Here is a 17,927-nt window from a genome sequence, read left to right on the forward strand (position 1 = left end):
CCTGCTGGCAACACTCTGCCTAATGCAACCCAGGATACCATTGGCCTTCTTGGCCACAAGGGCACATTGCTGGCTCATGGTCAACTTGTTGTCCACCAGGACTCCCAGGTCCTTCTCTGCAGAGCTGCTTTCCAGCAGGTCAGCCCCCAGCCTGTCCTGGTGCATGGGGTTATTCCTCCCCAGGTGCAGGACCCTGCACTTCCCATGGTTGAACTTCATGAGGTTCCTCTCCGCCCAGCTCTCCAGGCTGTCCAGGTCCCTCTGAATGGCAGCACAGCCCTCTGGTGTGTCAGCCACTCCCCCCACTTTAGCAAACTTGCTGAGGAGGCACTCTGTCCCTTCATCTAGGTCATCGATGAATACATTGAACAAGACTGGACCCAGGACTGACCCCTGGGGGACACCACTAGCTACAGGTCTCCAACTTGACTCTGCGCCACTGACCACAACCCTCTGAGCTTGGCCATCCAGCCAGTTCTCAATCCACCTCACTGTTTGCTCATCCATCTTGCCTATGAGGATGTGATGGGAGACAGCATCGAAAGCCTTGCTCAAGTCCAGGTAGACAACATCCACTGCTCTGCCCTCCTCTACCCAGCCAGTCATTCCATCATAGAAGGCTATCAGGTTGGTCAAGCATGATTTCCCTTTGGTGAATCCATGCTGACTACTCCTGATCACCTTCATGTGTTTGGAAATGGTGTCCAGGAGGATCTGTTCATCACCTTTCCAGGGATGGAGGTGAGGCTGACAGGCCTGTAGGTTCCTGGGTCCTCCTTCTTGCCCTTTTTGAAGACTGGCGTGACATTGGCTTCCTTCCAGTCCTCAGGCACCTCTCCTGATCTCCAGGACCTTTCAAAGATGATGGAGAGTGGCCTAGCAAGAACATCTGCCAGCTCCCTCAGCACTTGTGGGTGCATCCCATCGGGGCCCATGGACTTGTGGGTGTCAAGTTGGCCTAAATGATCCCCAACCCGATCCTCTTCCAACAAGGGAAAGTCCCTTTCTCCAGACTTTCCCCCTGGTCTCCCGGGCCTGGGATTCCTGAGAGCTGGCCTTAGCAGTAAAGACTGAAGCAAAGAAGGCATTCAGTATCTCTGCCTTCTCTGTATCCTTCCTCACCAGGGCCCCTGCCCTGATCAGCAGTGAGCCCACGTTCTCCCTAGTCTTCCTTTTGTTACTGATGTATTTGAAGAAGCCCTTCTTGCTGTCCTTTACATCCCTTGCCAGATTAAACTCCAGATGGTCCTTGGGCTCCCTCGTCGCATCCCTGCATCATCGGACAACATCCCTATATTCCTCCCAAGTGGCCTGTCCCTGCTTCCACCTCCTGTACACCTCCTGCTTCTCTTTGAGTTTTGCCAGGAGCTCCTTGTTCATCCATGCAGGTCTCCTGCCCCCTTTGCTCGACTTCTTGCTCATAGGGATGCACCCTTCTTGAGCCTGGAGGAGGTGATCCTTGAATATCAACCAGCTCTCTTGGAGCCCTCTTCCTTCTAGGGCCCGATCCCATGGGATTCCTCCAAGCAGGTCCCTGAAGAGGCCAAAGTCTGCTCTCCTGAAGTCCAGGGTTGCGATCCTACTTATTGCCCTGCTTCCTCCTCGCAGGATCCTCAACTCCACCATCTCATGGTCACTGCAGCCAGGGCTGTCCCCAACCTTCACATCTCCAATCAGTCCTTCCTTGTATGTAATATGAGGTCCAGCAGTGCACCTCTCCTCGTTGGCTCCTCCATCACCTGTTTACAGAAAGTTGTCACTGATGCTCTCCAGGAGCCTCCTGGATTGTTTGTGCCCTGCTGTGTTGTTCCTCCAGCAGATGTCAGGGTGGTTCAAGTCCCCCAATGAGGACCAGGGCCTGTGATTGTGAGGCTACTTCCAGCTGCCTGTAGAAGGCCTCATCTACTTCCTCTTCCTGATCAGGTGGCCTGTAGCAAACACCCACAGCAGTGTCACCCATGTTAGTCTGCCCCTTAATCCTTACCCGTAAGCTCTCAGTCAGCCCATTGTCCACCCCTAGGCAGAGCTCCATACGTTCCAGGTGTTCTCTCACATAAAGGGTGACTTCCCCTCCTCCCCTTCCTGGCTTGTCTTTCTTTTAAAAAAAAAAAAAAAAAAAAAAAAAAGCGTGTAGCCATCCATGGCAGCATTCCAGTCATGCGAGCTATCCCACCACATCTCCGTATTTGCAATGAGATCATACTCCTGCAACTGCACACAGATCTCTAATGCCTCCTGCTTGTTCCCCATGCTGCATGCTTTTGTGTACAGGCACTTCAGAGAGGTATTTGAGCATGCTGATTCCCCAGGAGGGGTGCAAGAGGATTCCCCGTAGTCTTGTCTTGTAGGCACTTCCTTGCCTGCATGCAAATGCTGGAGGTATCCCCACGTGAGCCCTGTTTTGTTGAGTGCCTGGTCCTCGTAACTCTCCCCTTCTCCTATTTTTCCTAGTTTAAAGCGCTCCTTACCAGGCTGGCCAGCCTGTTGGCAAAGACGCATGTGACCTGTTTAGTGAGGTGGATCCCATCTCTCCCAAGCAGATGTCGATCTTGAAACAGGGTCCCATGGTCATAGAAACCGAAGCCCTGTTGCCAACACAAAACAGTACTTCTGCAGATCAAACGGTACATGGAAATAAAAACAAAGTGAATAGGAATATTTTGAGCTACCATTAATTAATTAATACTTCTGGTAGTAAACACGCTGTGTTAAGTCTTCTCCTAATGTAAAAAAAATCATGGCACCTTCCTAAAATAAATCATTCAATAATGGAGTGGAGGAAAAAGAATAACAGCAGCAAATAAGGAGGCCCAAGGGTAATGTCATATCCTATTAATATAATTTTGGGGGAAGTATAATTATTTTAAGAACAAAAACATTATAAAAATGTGTAAACCATAGTCTTATTTTAAGTTGGAGTGGTTGTGATTTGGAAAGTAGTTTGAGATTTTATTTATCCAAACAGTTAATCTTTTTCCAAGAAAGGAACTTTTCTTTCTCTATTCCTTCACTTCTCTGCTAATTGGCTGCAGAATTTTTTTGTAGTTGGATTCATCCTTTGGATGAGTAAACTGTTTCAGATAAAATCAGAGATGCATGGATTTTTATGTTACATTGGAGTATTAGATCATCTAGTCTGACCTCTTACTCGTACAGGCTGGACATTTTAACTTGGATCTTCCCCTGTTGAGTCCAGTAACTTGTTTGGTGAAAAAAGGCATTAAATCCTTATTCAATCCTTATTTACCTTCTTGTGTCTGGAAACCATCTATTTAATGGGTCGTTCAAATGGTTAATACTACCACTGCTGAAAAAGTTGATCAGGTATGGATTAACTAGTGGGATGATTAGAGGATTTGGGGGTCTTGTACTCTCATTAACCTCTGTCTCCCAAGGCTCTGTCTCCTGCTTACTTTTTTCCTCCATAGCCGTGAAGCATCATGGCTTATTTCTAGCTCTTCCAGAAAGAGAGCAAAGTTTCAGTGTTGCACAGTAGCTAGAAGTACATATATGTCTTACTCTGCCCCTGTGAGCCCCATGCAGCTCCGATTGTATGTCTTGAGAATCCCTTGATAGGACTTAAGTCAGTCACACCTATACCATTTACATTCTGGCCTCATCTGCTTATGTTGCTTATTTCTGTCTACCTTTCAGTTATTAGCTTTTGTTGTGTTCTCTGCTAAATTAAAAAGTGCTGTAGCACCTTGTGGTTTGTTTCTAGTTTTGATTCTTAATATATTTATTCAATAAATCACATACCTATATTAAGCATGAGTGCATTATATTTAGTGTATTAATTACAAACAAATTGTTTCTGAAATAACTATTATGGAAAACTGATGCAATTAATTTAATAATTACAAGTAGAGAAATGTATCAGAAATCAAGTTGGAATGTTGTTGGAATTAAAATATATTCCCATATATTGTTCCATTTATTAAAAATTGGCCAAAAGAACACAATGCCTTTTTCTTCCTGAGGTGTTCAAAATTTGATATATGAGATGCCTCTGAATCCCTGAGGTGAATTTCTATCCATTCCTTTTCTTTTCTGTGAAAATGTGTAAGCTAGGTTGAACATGACTAGCCACTGGTTGCTATCATAACAGTCCAATTCTCAGTGGCATGGTGGCAGCCCTTTTCTAGGCGAGTGGGTTCTTGTGCGTCTAATTAAATAGCCAATTTATTCTAAAAGTGCCAAGTCACCTCTCCCCAATTTTGTCTTGCCATAAATTTTTCAATTTTTTTTTAATAGTCTGAACTGAAATTTCTTTTTGTTTTTACAATTCTGATTTTCTGATGGGACTAACTCTTGGGGAAATGTATGACTGTTGCTACGTGTTCTTAGTAATTTTGTGGAGCATGCTATAAGTAAGCTTGACAAGGTTTGGGGGCAATTTTTGAGTCCGTACCAAATGTGGGAGAAACAATCGCAGAGCAGCTCAGTAGTCTGGAATCTCAAGAAGTATATGAGAAACGTGAAGTATACAAACTAATGATTGATTTATATAAAAGGGGTTGGATACAAGGGAAAGAGAGTGGAATTGGTTAATCCGACCATCCTTTTGAAACATCCAGCAAGGAATATAAAAATGGACAGTGAATTGTCATTTGAAAACTTAGGGAGGAGGTAGTCATCTGATAAACTCTAAACATTTTGGATTTTTACCAAGTCATGGATGTTATGTATGCTTCTGCTCCATATGTTGGCCCCATATGTTCTCTGTTCTGCATATTTAACTGTGATGTGTTTATTTTATAATAAAATGTAATGGATCAATTTAGGGAAAATACTACACTTTTAAAGCTTGTCTGTATTCTTTTAAAGTTGGCATATATAAAGTATCAGACATTTTACATTCTATTTTTTTCTATACATGTACAAAACATATTTTTTTCTGGAAGACTTAAAATAATTGCTTTTTTTTTTTAAATTTTCCAATTACTTTTTCATTCTCTTGAGCAAAATTCCATATAACCTATTAAAAGCTCTACTAAAGCTGCTTTGTCTGTTGTGAGGAGTGTGAAGAGAATCTTTCAAATTCTTCTGGCTGTAAAAGTGAGCGCTCTTTACATGGTTACTGATGCTTCATTTTCAAGTCTCTCTGTTTCTAGGCAAGCTTGTCTGTCCAGCTCAAACCTCTGGCATGAGTGCCTCTTCAGAGGACAGTACTATTTACATGAATGCTCTGTTTTGAAATAGAAGTGGAAGCCACCAGAATTAATGCAGCTTTGTGGCACCCTAAAAGAGTGTAAGCCACATGTTTTTAGATACTCTGGAGTTCTCATCCATTTATCATATAAAACTTGGTTATTATGGTGATGTGTATAGACCTTGTTTTAGGATTGTCAATGAGAAAGTTAATTGTTGTAAGGAAAAATCTATAACAGCAAGCACAGTTATCACTAGTACCCAAGGCTTATCTAGCTGTACTGAATTTAATTTTTCTAGTACATTTGATGAATTTCTTCTTGGTTTAAAGCCTAAAATGACAGTGTTTTGCAAGCAGATGGAGGTTAAAAGACTTTGTGAATGGTAGGTGCCTGCACAGATAGACACAGGGACTTTTTTGGACATGAGGCAGCAAATGCATTGAACTTTAAGATATCACCAAAAGCAGCCTGTTTTATTGTCAGTGAAGAGGGGTTTATAGATACAAACAGATAAAGATAATGAATTGGAGGATGTCCTTGTTAACCTCAGTACCTTAGACCTTAAACTTCTGAGGAATTTTTTCTCTTATGTCCTGACCTCCTCAGAACAACTTAAGTATTTTGTGTTAATTACTTGAATCATGAAGAGAGTAATATTTCTTTGCCATTGGCTCTTAGGAAGGCAATTTTTCAGTGAATTTGGAATAGTTAGGTATTGTTGCTATGTATATGCTATAAAGGCATCAGAGATGTTAATGTATATGCTCGTCTGATAAAATATTAATAGACAATAAGAGTTTAATAGGAACAGTTAATAAGTTTCAAATCACTAGATTACACAAATACAGATCATTGTAGGATTTAGGTGGTGTGTACAATAATCAAAATTTTGAATTAATTAACCACAGAAAAATGGTACCTTTCTTAACCATTAATGATTATGACAGATAAGAAAGTATTTTAGGTGGCAAACTGAGTGAACTGATGAAGACTAAAATCACAATTTCCATAATTATCATGCTGTAATTAACCCCCCCCCATGTTTATATTAATATGTACACTGATAATTATATACATGCAGAATCACAGAATAGTTGAGGTTGGAAGGGACCTCTGGAGATCATCTAGTCCAACCCCCCTGCTCAAGCAGGGTCGCCTAGAGCAGGTTACTCAGGACCATGTCCAGACGGCTTTTGAACATCTCCAAAGATGGAGATTCCACAACCTCTCTGGGCAACCTGGTCCAATGTTCAACCACCCTCATAGTAAAGAAGTGTTTTCTTACATTCAAGTGAAAGGTCCTGTGTTTCAATTTGTGACCATTGCCTCTTGTCCTGTCACTGGGCACCACTAAAAATAGTCTGGACCCATCCTCTTTGTTCTCTCCCATCAGATATTTATAAACAATGATAAGATTCCCCCCGAGCATTCTCCAGGCTAAATTGTCCCAGCTCTCTGAGTTTCTCGTTGTATGAGAGATGCTCCAGTCCCTTAATCATCTTCCTGGCCCTTTGCTGGACTCGTTCCAGTATGTCTCATGTCTCTCTTGTATTGGGTAGCCCAGAATTGGACACAGGACTCCAGGTGAGGCCTCACCAGGGCTGAATAGAGGGGGAGGATCACCTCCCTCGACCTGCTGGCAACACTCTGCCTAATGCAGCCCAGGATGCTTTTGTCACTAAGGCACATTGCTGGCTCGTGGTCAACTTGTCCACCAGGACCCCCAGGTCCTTCTCCACAGAGCTGCTTTCCAACAGGTCAGCCCCCAGCCTGTACTGGTGCATGGGATTATTCCTCCCTAGGTGCAGGACCCTGCACTTGCCTTTGTTGAAGTTCATGAGGTTCCTCTCTGCCCAGCTCTCCAGCCTGTCCAGGTCCCTCCGCATGGCAGCACAGCCCTCTGGTGTATTGGCCGCTCCTCCCAGTTTTGCATTATCTGCAAACTTGCTGAGGGTGCATTCTGTCCCTTCATCCAGGTCATTAATGAATACGTTAAACAGTATTTGACTCAGTATTGACTGCGATATTAGTAATGCAGATATGCTTAATGTGATTTGGTTGGGGTTGCTGTGAGAATGATGGTTTATGTTACAGTTATCAGTCAAAATGTTTTAATAGATGATGTTTTTCCATATTGAATTAGTATCTTAAGAAGAAGAAATGTATGACTGATCACACATTCAAATAACTGGATTTGTAATTTTTTTCATCACTTAGCACTCCAGTTATAAATATGCCTGGAATCTCTGACTGCTCATTCTTAGAAATGTAAGGAATACAATTCATTTCTCTGTGTGCAGAATATGATTTTAAATGTTAACTTTATTTTCATATTTTTTCCTGAAATGTCAAGGCTGCAATTAAAAAAAAAATTACTATTCAGGATAATCTCTATTTATTTTGGGATATACTTTTAAATGATGCTCTGATTAGAGGTGGACTTAAGTTCATGCTCATTTTTTTTTCCAGAACCTAAGTTTAAGTTCCTGGCCCTAACTTTGAACTTAAAAGCTTGAAAGAACAGATCCTGCACATGAATAACTTTCCATTGAAGTAGCTGGTAATCCCCACACATGCAGGGGCCTCTTTCACATAGAACATCTTGAAAGCCTGGGGACCCAAGCCCACCGAAAGCTTGAGATTTTTTTAAAGAGAAAATACATTGGAATGAGAGAGAACCCAGTAGTTGCTGGAAGTTTTCAAAAGGAGCAAAATGAATGATTCACTGTCTGGAAAAATCTGCGTTCAAGTTAAGCCTATTTTACTTACGCTCTAGAGAAGGTTCAGAGATGATTTGTCTGTGGTTGTTAAGTGCCTGCATGGAAAAAGGTTTCTGATAGTAAAGAGAGATTTACCTAGCAGGTAAAGCTGAAAGTTCAACCCATCAAAATTTAGACTAGAAATAATGCACAAAATGTTTAATAATGAAAATAATTACTATTAGAACAGCTTACACTAGAATATGGTGAATACTCATCACTTTAAATATGGATCATATATCTTTCTGAAAGACCTCCTCTAGTTCAGTAACACTTCATGAGATTAATGCTAAAACTCACCATTATTTTATCAATGAACACTTCTTGGCTGACATTATGCAGAAAATCAGGCCAGCTGATCATAATGCTTTTAAAATCCTTAAGATCTCTGTTTTTAAAATCTATGGATGTGTGGCCACACATATATTGTCTTCAGTGACATATTCCCCAGTGCCTTGTTCTCTCAACTGTTTGTGGTGCTATGTTGTGAGACAAAGCAGGGAACTGTTTCTTCTTTTTTTAAAAAAATATATATATTACTTTTTAATTTACTTTTTTAAAGGATTGGTTCTCTGAACAGATCACAAACTTATCTCAATGAAATATTCATTTTAGTAGTGTAATTTAACCAGCATAAGCTCTTCGGATAGTACTGTAATAATTAAAATAGGATAAGGAGGGCTCATTTAAATACTGTCCACAGGGAGAATAAGTGGTTTTAAATGTACAGATGGCTTTTTCCATTGTTTTTGGGTTTTTTTCCATTTAACATGGCTAAGTATGTGCCTTTTACTGTACATCCCATTGTCTCTATCATTTTTAATGTTTTTGCTATTCTAGCTCTGCAGTTAAAATACAGTTAAATTGTAATTTTATTTTTAATGCTGTCATTACAGAAATAATCAAAAGATGTATTAATATATAGGGGAAAGAATGGGAATGGGTATGGGTGTATTGTATTTACGCATTTGTATTAGGAGTAATACTACTGTATAATTAGTGGTATATAATACTTTTTCTTTTAAAAGACAATTATTCTGAACACCTTTGAATTTTTCTTTTGTTACGGATGGCTCCTACAGTCTATGTAAACCCTCAGGTTTCATTTACTTTGAGAGCTGTGGATATTCAAAGAATGCTCTGACAGGCTGTCCAACTGAAACTAATGGCAGAAAACCCTACTGACTTATTTTAGGGTTGGGATTTCACTCTATGATTGTAGAGAGCAGAAATTTTGTTTCTAATTCACATTCCTGGATTCAAACTGTGCACAGGTCTTTCTCACATAATTGGAGGAAAAAATGCTGAGGCCTTTCTTAACATTTTGTTCTGGGATTTTTATTTATTTTTTTAATTAAAAATATTATTATTCACTTATTTTTTCTGTTTGCAACGCAGCTTACAGGTAAATCCATTTCTTCTATTTCCTGAGCAGGGAGGAAGGTAAATTGGACATTGAAAGTGGGGTCTTGCAGTACACATGCAAGCAAAATGCCTCCCTGACTTCATTGGGGAGGTTTGCCTTCATGGGGACTTCAGGATGAGGCCTTTCAGTAGAATGTATCCCTTAGCCAGGACTGAACTAGATATTTCTATTGAACTTTGGACAATCTATAAGAATTTCTCCGATCAACCTTTTTTACTATCTTGTTTTGAGTCCTTTTTAATGACATCTATTATCAGATTGAAATGGCGATTGAGACACTGCAAAAGTCTGATGGTCTTTCCACTCACAGAAGCTCTCTTCTCAACAGCCATGTAAGTTGCCTCTTCTTCATGAAAGCTAATCTCTTGCTTGTTCTGCATGCTTAGCCTGTCTCTAAATGTTTGTTTTAATTTATTGTCACATTTTGCTTTTAATTTTTCCATTTTAGTTACTTATCTTATACTACATTTTCCATGGCTAGATTTTGTCAGGTTAAGTATCATGTTATGTTGTAGAGTGCATCTGTTTTCTAGCTTCTGTATTGTGTTAACACAGCTTAACACATTTGTCTATTCTGCAGGTCCTAATGTAAATGTAAAAATAATAATCAAATAATTCTTAATTATTCTATTTGTCTACAATTTATGTACCCTATATAATGATTCAGGAGCAGGTAAAGGGAGAAAGAATCAGCGCACATTGAATTTAGATTACTTTTTAAATCTTTCAGTTATTCTGAATGGTTGTTATAAGATGACATAAGAATTCTGAAGACCTATAGGATGAGCTAAAAATCTTAAAACAATCTATTAGTCTGAAATATGTTTTATTCATCTACCTCTTACTTTGAAAATCCTATAGTTAAAAATTTTCCATAAGAGAAAGCCGGAGATGTTTGCATAAAAAGATAGCTTCCAAATATAGTGGTAAAGCCATTAAATATAACTTTTAAGTAAAGGAGAAAGCCTCAAAGTTTAATCTTCAAATTGTTTTTAAACAGTGCTAGTCCTTCTTGAAATATTATTTAAACATGCTTTTTTCCTTCAGTTGGTATAACTAGCTTTGTATTTTTTTTAAATGCTGCTAAGTTTCTATACATACTGCCTCCTTTTTGCTTCTCAGCCTTACTAATCAACGTTAACTTATATATTTTTCAGATTCTTGTATTCCTTTACCACAGAAAGGTGAACATTGATATATGAATGTATGAGTATATTTGGTAGAGGTTATCACTCAGAAATGAAAACATGCACTTGTTTTGATTTGGATCCCCCCCCTTCTCTAAAAAATATGGTAATCTGGAGGTGAAAAATAAGATTGTTTTGTCAAAGTTTCCCATCATGGCAGAAAAAGGCAGTAAAATTTTTTTGGAAGAGAACTTACTTTTCTTAGAAAATGCTAAAATTGGATGAGGGGAATTGAATTCTGTAGAATATGAAGTACTTTTAGATCATCATGAATTTTTATAAAATAATTGTTTTGATGCTAAGACAATCTAGAAATATATTAAAAATATTTTAATATCATGGTTAAATGGACCATATTTTTTGGCAAAATATCAGAAATCTGTCTTAAAACTTAGAAGTACAAAGAATTGAGAAGTTTGCCTTGACTCTAATAAAAAAAAAAAAAAAAAAAAAGTCCAGAACCTTGGTATTGAAAACAATAAGAATTAGAAGACAAGCTTCTTTACATCAGAAAACTGTATTCCCCTATTTCCTGTGTTATGCACTTGTTAAAATATCTTCCTAATAATGAGACTTGCATCTCTCTGTTATGCTAGTCTTATCCTGATATTTCCTTCTTAACTCTTCTGAGGTATTTTTAAAAACTATTGAAAGACAGAGGGATGTATTGTCGATTCTGTGGAAAAAAACCTCCATGCATCTTACTGTAATAATTGTTCTTTCCTAGCCTCAGTTATTTTGGAAGAAATTGATGGAACCCAGATCAAACTTATCAGATGACTTCCCTATTTTTAAAGGAATCCTTGTTGAATTATGACTCAAATAAGGACAGTAAATACAGTTCTAGTTTTTCTTCTTCCTTAAACAGCTCTTCATTTTGTTTTACAGGGCTTTAATTTGATATTTATTAAAACAACTGATTTCTAAAGGTTTTAGAGTAGAATTCCTTCATATTTAATTAGTATTAACATAACATTTGTAGTGTGAAAGGTAATCTGTGACAAAGATCTTTAGCTGTAGAAAACACTTTGGCTTTCTACAGTACTATATCTCTGTTAGACTCTCTGGAGTTTTGTTGCTTAAGTTAATGCTTGTTCATTTTAATTAATTTTTCATTATTGCTCTACTTTTTCCTTTCCTGATTTCTTTCTGCATGAGATTGACTTGCCAAATTAATTTATAATCTAATGTTTTATAAACATTGAAGTTTTGTTGGCATCAATTTACCAATTCCATGTAAGCATTTCATACCATTCCATCTTCAAATGTTGTTAATACACACACGCACGCACAAAAAACAAGCCAGGATTCAAAGTGTGGACACATCAATTTTAGAATTAGATTCTACATGGGAAAAAAATATTTCTAAGGTTGTTGACAATAGCTTTATAATGTCTGCAGATTATTTACCTTTTTTAATGATATTCAGCTATTGGCACTTTTCCTTCCAGGCTGTAACCTAGCAAGTAATCACTTCAAGCTTTTGTTATTGAAATATGTTCACCCTAGAGCAAAAATCCTTATTTTGTACTTATCTTGGGTTTTGCTTTCCCAGTGTTGGCTAATGCCAAAGGATGGTTGAAATAATCTGTCAGAAATGCAGATCATTAATAAAGTGCACTTAAATGAATCCTAATAAATTATAATTCATCTGGAAAAACTCTAATGCTACATTTAGAAGTTAATTAGGAAATAATTTTCTTTGTCCATCAATAAATTTTTTCCTGGGTAAGGGATAGGAATAGTTCACATTACATAATCTAATTAGTATAGATGAAATACAGAGGTTGAAAGATATAATTACGATATGCTTAGACAATTAGTAAAATAGTTTTTTTAATACACTCAGGTAAAGGTTAAAGTTTATGATGATATTTTTCCTAGGCTTTATTTCAGAATCGTAAGTGCTCAATATTTGTGAATGTTAAGACACTTTTAATAATGTTTTTATATCTACAAGTTGATATAAGGATGATGAACTGTGCTTTTTTTTTATGTCTGTATAAAGTGCAACATTATCTATGAATTGAGCTATTTTACATCTTGGAACCGTTTAGATCTTGCTTCTCTTACATCTTTCCTTGAACTCTTGTTTAGAAATCTAAGCACAAGAGTTATGGTGATGTTTTCTGTTAAAAAGCAAACATGAAGATGGTGTTTGAAAGGGTTAGAGTAAATGTTTTGATTTTTGCATTTTTATTGTGCTTGGTAAATTGTTCACAATCGACTAAAACAGAGCTGTACATCCAATATATTAATTATAATCTAAATTTTAGTAGTAGTTTTGCAATAAAGAAGGGGTCAGAGTGGAAAGTTATTTCATGAGTAATGCACATTAAAATATTAATATTCATGTCCTTTAAATGACAAATTACATCAAACATTGGTGGAACAGAATTTGTTTAGTGCTCTATTAATAGATAACCCTGCAGAGTAATGTACTAAATAACACATGAGCCTTGTATATCTTTTACCATAGTTACCATTTATATTTTTGTCATATTAATTGTTTTGATGGACTAAATTGAAACGGATTATATATTTGTGTGAGGCTCCAGTGCATTGGAATAAAATGTTGTTGCAAATCTTGAAAACATCCATGGCTTGGTTTCATTGGATGTTCAAACTAAGCCCAGAGTTTTGGTAAGATTTGTGAACCTGGCAAACTTGGATGTTCATGCTGATTTGTTTTGGCATCATTAGTTAGGAAAACGTGCAAAATAAATACAAACACAAAATGAAAATTGAGAATCATTCAAGCTGGAATTAAAGGGAAATTCCAAGGATATGAAACCATGGAGGGGGAAGCTAAGTAAAATTTAGCATCTCAAAAAAACTGAATCATGGAATTTAAGGATGAGTACTATTTTAAAAAAAAAAAAAAAATCTGTTTTATTCTCTCATTCTCCTATGCTGTTAAATCTGGTATTAAAGTGACTGTTTTACCTGGGGTTTGGATGTATGCTAGTGACTATTTGTTCTAGATTTTTGAATGTATGCTATGTATAAGGTACAGTGGTGTATTAAAAACTGTTTTCTTAAATGCTTCCAAAATTACTCACCAAAATGCTAAGTTAATTACCTGGAAGACTCCCCTCCCCTCCCCCCCCCCCCCAACAAACAACACTTTTCACAGGATATAATTCTGTTGTTCTTCAAAGAGAAAGGCAAACAGACTACAACAAAAAGGGATTGGGCCCAAAATAGTTTACAGATGTAACTAGCAATCTAAATGACACTAAAAATAAGTGGTACCTTATATTTGAAAGTTTCTTCTTTGTATTTGAAAGAAAATAAACCCTACTCAGTTAAATGAAGGGTTTTATTTTTTTTTTCAGGTGAAGAGAAATAGTATAACACTCCAGGATTACAAATGTGTTAGTTAACTCCTGTTAATCCAAGCAGTTTGTTTATTTTATTTATTTGAAGTACCAACGATTCATCTCCAAAGCATAAATAACTTCATTAAATGTTAATGTATGGTACTGAATTTGAAATATTTAGAAGTGGAGCTATCTGAGGTCGTAAGTGCAATGAGTTGTGTTATTTCCTTGTAATTCTTAAAAGATACTAAGGCATCATGGCATATCTAGCATTTAAAAATATTTAAAGAGATTACATTTGCTTGAAAAACAAAGTCACTATTTAATAGGCCTTAAGAGTGGCCTTAAATATTGGAGGTTTGTATTGTACAGTTAAGGTTGTTTTTTTTTTAAGTAGAGTAATACTGAATTTACTTCAATTTCATGTTTTACATAGCTCCAATGGCTTCTAGACAACTATGAAACCGCAGAAGGAGTGAGCCTCCCCAGAAGTACCCTTTACAACCATTACTTACGACATTGTCAGGAGCACAAGTTGGATCCAGTCAATGCTGCCTCCTTTGGAAAACTCATACGGTCAATTTTCATGGGATTACGGACCAGAAGACTGGGAACCAGGTTTGTGTTAATGAAATCTCAAACTAAAATAGAAAATAGCAATAATTGTGGACGTGAAGCTTTTATGTTATTTCCTAAACAACAGAAAAAAAATATTTAAACCTTACTGGACTTTGCATGTCCAGCTAGTAGGGACACTGAACATGGGTTTCAAAGATGCAGATAAACACACACGACATGAACACGGCCAGCCACACAGATTAACACAGAGCAGTGCCTTTACCAGCACCCACATAAACACCAACAGCACTCAAACGTGAATGCTGATAGCCCAATCCAATCCTGATCAACTGGAGAGGAAGAACAGAAGTTCACTAGTGAAACACACACACCCTCACTCATTCACAAGCATACCTCATTTACAGAATTGTTTTATTCCCCATGACTACATAAACATTTGGTTTTCACTTTCCTTATTCTATTTAAGTGGAGTCCACTGGTAAAGTGTTGGAAAATATAGCTAAAGTGAATTGATTCCCAGAAGCTGGTGAAGTTATACCAGTGTTATACTGGTGCGAGAGGAAGGTCAAGCCTAATTTATATGTACTATTTTTCCAATCAAGGTAAACTGTAAAGTGAGTATAACATATATATAACTAACGTTATTTTTGTTCTTTTAATGCTTGTTCTTTCATAAAGGGGGAACTCCAAATATCATTATTATGGGATTCGTGTGAAGCCAGATTCACCCCTTAATCGGCTACAAGAGGACGTGCAATATATGGCTATGAGACAACAACCCATGCAGCAGAAACAGAGGTACAGTGTTAAATACATGAGAGTACTTGTTCATATTTCTAGTTCTTGGAGACTATCCCTGTAACATCAGAGGCCTCAATCCAGACTGAGCTCCTGCAGGAGGATGCAGCTCTCAGGCTGCAGGGAGTGCCTGGGGCCTCTCACTGAGGCTGGAGCAGAGGGAGATGGTCTCCTTGCCTGCAGAAGGCATGTGGTGGTGCAGGATCTGTGTTGCCAAGTAAAGTAGGTGTGGAAGGAGGTCAGCAGACTGCACAGTATCAGAAATGATGAGGAAAAAAAATCAACTGAATCTTCTCTGAGATCCTGCTGCCTGAACCCTCAACTGTAATGAAGGAATGTCAGGCAGAGTCTGTGCTTATTGGGTTGGGAAACGGAGACTCCCATGATAGCCAAGGCTGGAAGCTTGTGACTTCTGGCACTAGGAGGAAGGCTCCTTCTCTACCTGCATATCTCCAACTAAAGAACAGGTTCAGTGCCCTCGTAGCAGATGAGGGGCTCCGTCCAATGAAGCACCTGAACGAGCTGAGCCTGAACCACACGGCAGCACCAGGAAGAAGCAGCAAGCAATAACAGTGCGAGATTCCCTGCCACAGGGGATGGGGACCCCCACCTGCTGACCTGACCAGCTGCCTAGGGAGGTTAGCTGCTTGCTGGGGGCTTGGAGTTGGAATATTGTGGAAAGACTGACAAGGCTTGTCCAGTTCTCGGACTATTACCCATTGCTACTCTTCCACACCAACAATGCCAGGGGAAACTTGGACCATATCAAGGGCGACTACATGGCTCTGGGGGTGATAGTCAAGGGCATGGGGGCCCAAGCAGTGGTCTCCTCAATCATACTGGTGAAGGGGAAGGGCTTGAGGAGGAGTGGAAGCATCCTATAGGTCAACAATTGGTTGCACAGCTGGTGTCAACAACAGGGATTTGGTTTCTATAACCAAACCCTCTTTGAGGAGCAAAGGCTGATAGGGAGAGATGGGATCCACCTGACCAAGTGGGGCAAAAGCATCATTGCCAACAGGCTGGCCAACCTGGTGAGAAGAGCTTTAAATTAGGAATGACAGGGGAAGTGAGGAAGTGGTAGACTGGGTTGGAAAGCAAAGGGTGTAGGGTGATATATACAAGGGAGACCCTGTAATCAGCAAAACAGGGCTGAAGGAGGCCCAATCAGAGTGTATGCACACAAATAAGGAAGTGCCTGCAGGACAGCATTATGGTGAAAGCTCTCATACCTTTTTTGGGAAATCAGCACAACCAAGTGCCTCTGTGAAGTGCCTGTACACTAGTGCATGCAGCATGGGGAATAAGCAGGAGGCATTAGAAGTCTGTGTGCAGTTACAGGGCTACGATCTCATTGGGATCACGGAGACGTGGTGGGATAGCTCACGTGACTGGAATGCTGCGATGGATGGCTACAGGCTCTTGAGGAAGGACAGGCCAGGAAGGATTAGAGGGCAGACCAGCATAGGTGACGTTGTAGTGGGTGTCTGCTACAGACCGACTGATCAGGAAGAAGTAGACGAGGCTGCCTTCAGAACTCTGGAAGAAGCCTCATGTTTGCAGACCCTGGTCCTCATGGGGGACTTGAACCACCCTGTATCTGCTGGAGAGACAACACAGCAGGGTACAAGCAATCCAAGGAGTTTCTGCAGTGCACTGATGACAACTTCCTGACATGGGTGATGGAGGAGCTGACAAGGAGAGGTGCTCTGCTGGACCTGATACTTCCAAACAAGGAAGGACTGGTTGGGGATGTGAAGGTCAGGGGCAGCCTTATCTGCAGTGATCCTGAGATGGTGGAGTTGAGGATCCTGCAGGGAGGGAGCAGGGCAAAAAGCAGGATCAGAACCCTGGACTTCAGGAGAGCAGACTTTGGTCTCTTCAGGGATCTGCTTGGGAGAATCCCAAGGGAGATGGTCCTGGAGAGAACAGGGGTCCAGGAGACCTGGTTGATCTTCAAGGATCACCTCCTCCAAGCTCAAGAATGGTCCATCCCAACAAGCAGGAAAACAAACAAAGGGGGCAGGAGGCCTGTATGGATGAACAAGTAGCTCCTGACTGAACTCAAACATAAAGAGGAAGCGTACAAGAGTTGGAAGCAGGGTCAGAGGACCCAGGAGGAATATAGAGACACTGTCCGAGCATGCAGGGATGGGGTTAGGAAAGCCAAAGCCCGTCTGAAGGTGGCGGGGAGGGATGTGAAGGGCAACAAGAAGGGCTTATACAGGTACATCAGCAGCAAAAGGAAGACTAGGGAAAATCTGGGCCCGCTGCTGAATGGGGCCGGGGCCCTGGTGACAAAGGACACGGAAAAGGCAGGGGTACTGAATGCCTTCTTTGCCTCAGTCTTTACTGAGAAGGCTGGCCTTCAGGAATCCCAGGCCCCTGAGACCAGTGGGAAAGTCTGGAGCAAGGAAGACTTACCCTCAGTAGAGGAGGATCAAGTTGCTGAGGGAGCTGACCAATGTCGTTGCAAAGCCACTCTCGATTATCTTTGAAAGGTCATGGCGATTGGGAGAGATTCCTGAGGACTAGTAGAAAGCAAATGTCACCTTCACCTCGATCCCTGAGAAGGTGATGGAGCAAATAATCCTGGAAACCATTTCCAAACATATGAAGGACAATAAGGTGACTGGGAGTAGTCAGCATGGATTTATGAAGGGGAACTCATGCTTGACCAACCTGATAGCCATCTACAATGA

At 39.6% G+C, this 17,927-nt stretch overlaps 1 protein-coding gene across 4 annotated transcripts in view; it reads left to right on the forward strand.

Annotated features, from left to right (window-relative positions):
- The window catches only part of LOC104144325 (transcription factor RFX3-like), a 73,270-nt gene that overhangs the window by 23,841 nt on the left and 31,502 nt on the right, over nucleotides 1-17,927 (forward strand). For all 4 annotated transcript variants that reach the window (XM_068924624.1, XM_068924626.1, XM_068924628.1 and 1 more), the window contains exons 5-7: nucleotides 9,596-9,670; nucleotides 14,285-14,466; nucleotides 15,106-15,225. In XM_068924624.1, coding sequence (XP_068780725.1) covers nucleotides 9,596-9,670; nucleotides 14,285-14,466; nucleotides 15,106-15,225 — 377 coding nt within the window. The remainder of the gene's footprint in view (nucleotides 1-9,595; nucleotides 9,671-14,284; nucleotides 14,467-15,105; nucleotides 15,226-17,927) is intronic.

Source organism: Struthio camelus, chromosome W (assembly GCF_040807025.1).
Source record: "Struthio camelus isolate bStrCam1 chromosome W, bStrCam1.hap1, whole genome shotgun sequence".
Taxonomy (NCBI): domain Eukaryota; kingdom Metazoa; phylum Chordata; class Aves; order Struthioniformes; family Struthionidae; genus Struthio; species Struthio camelus.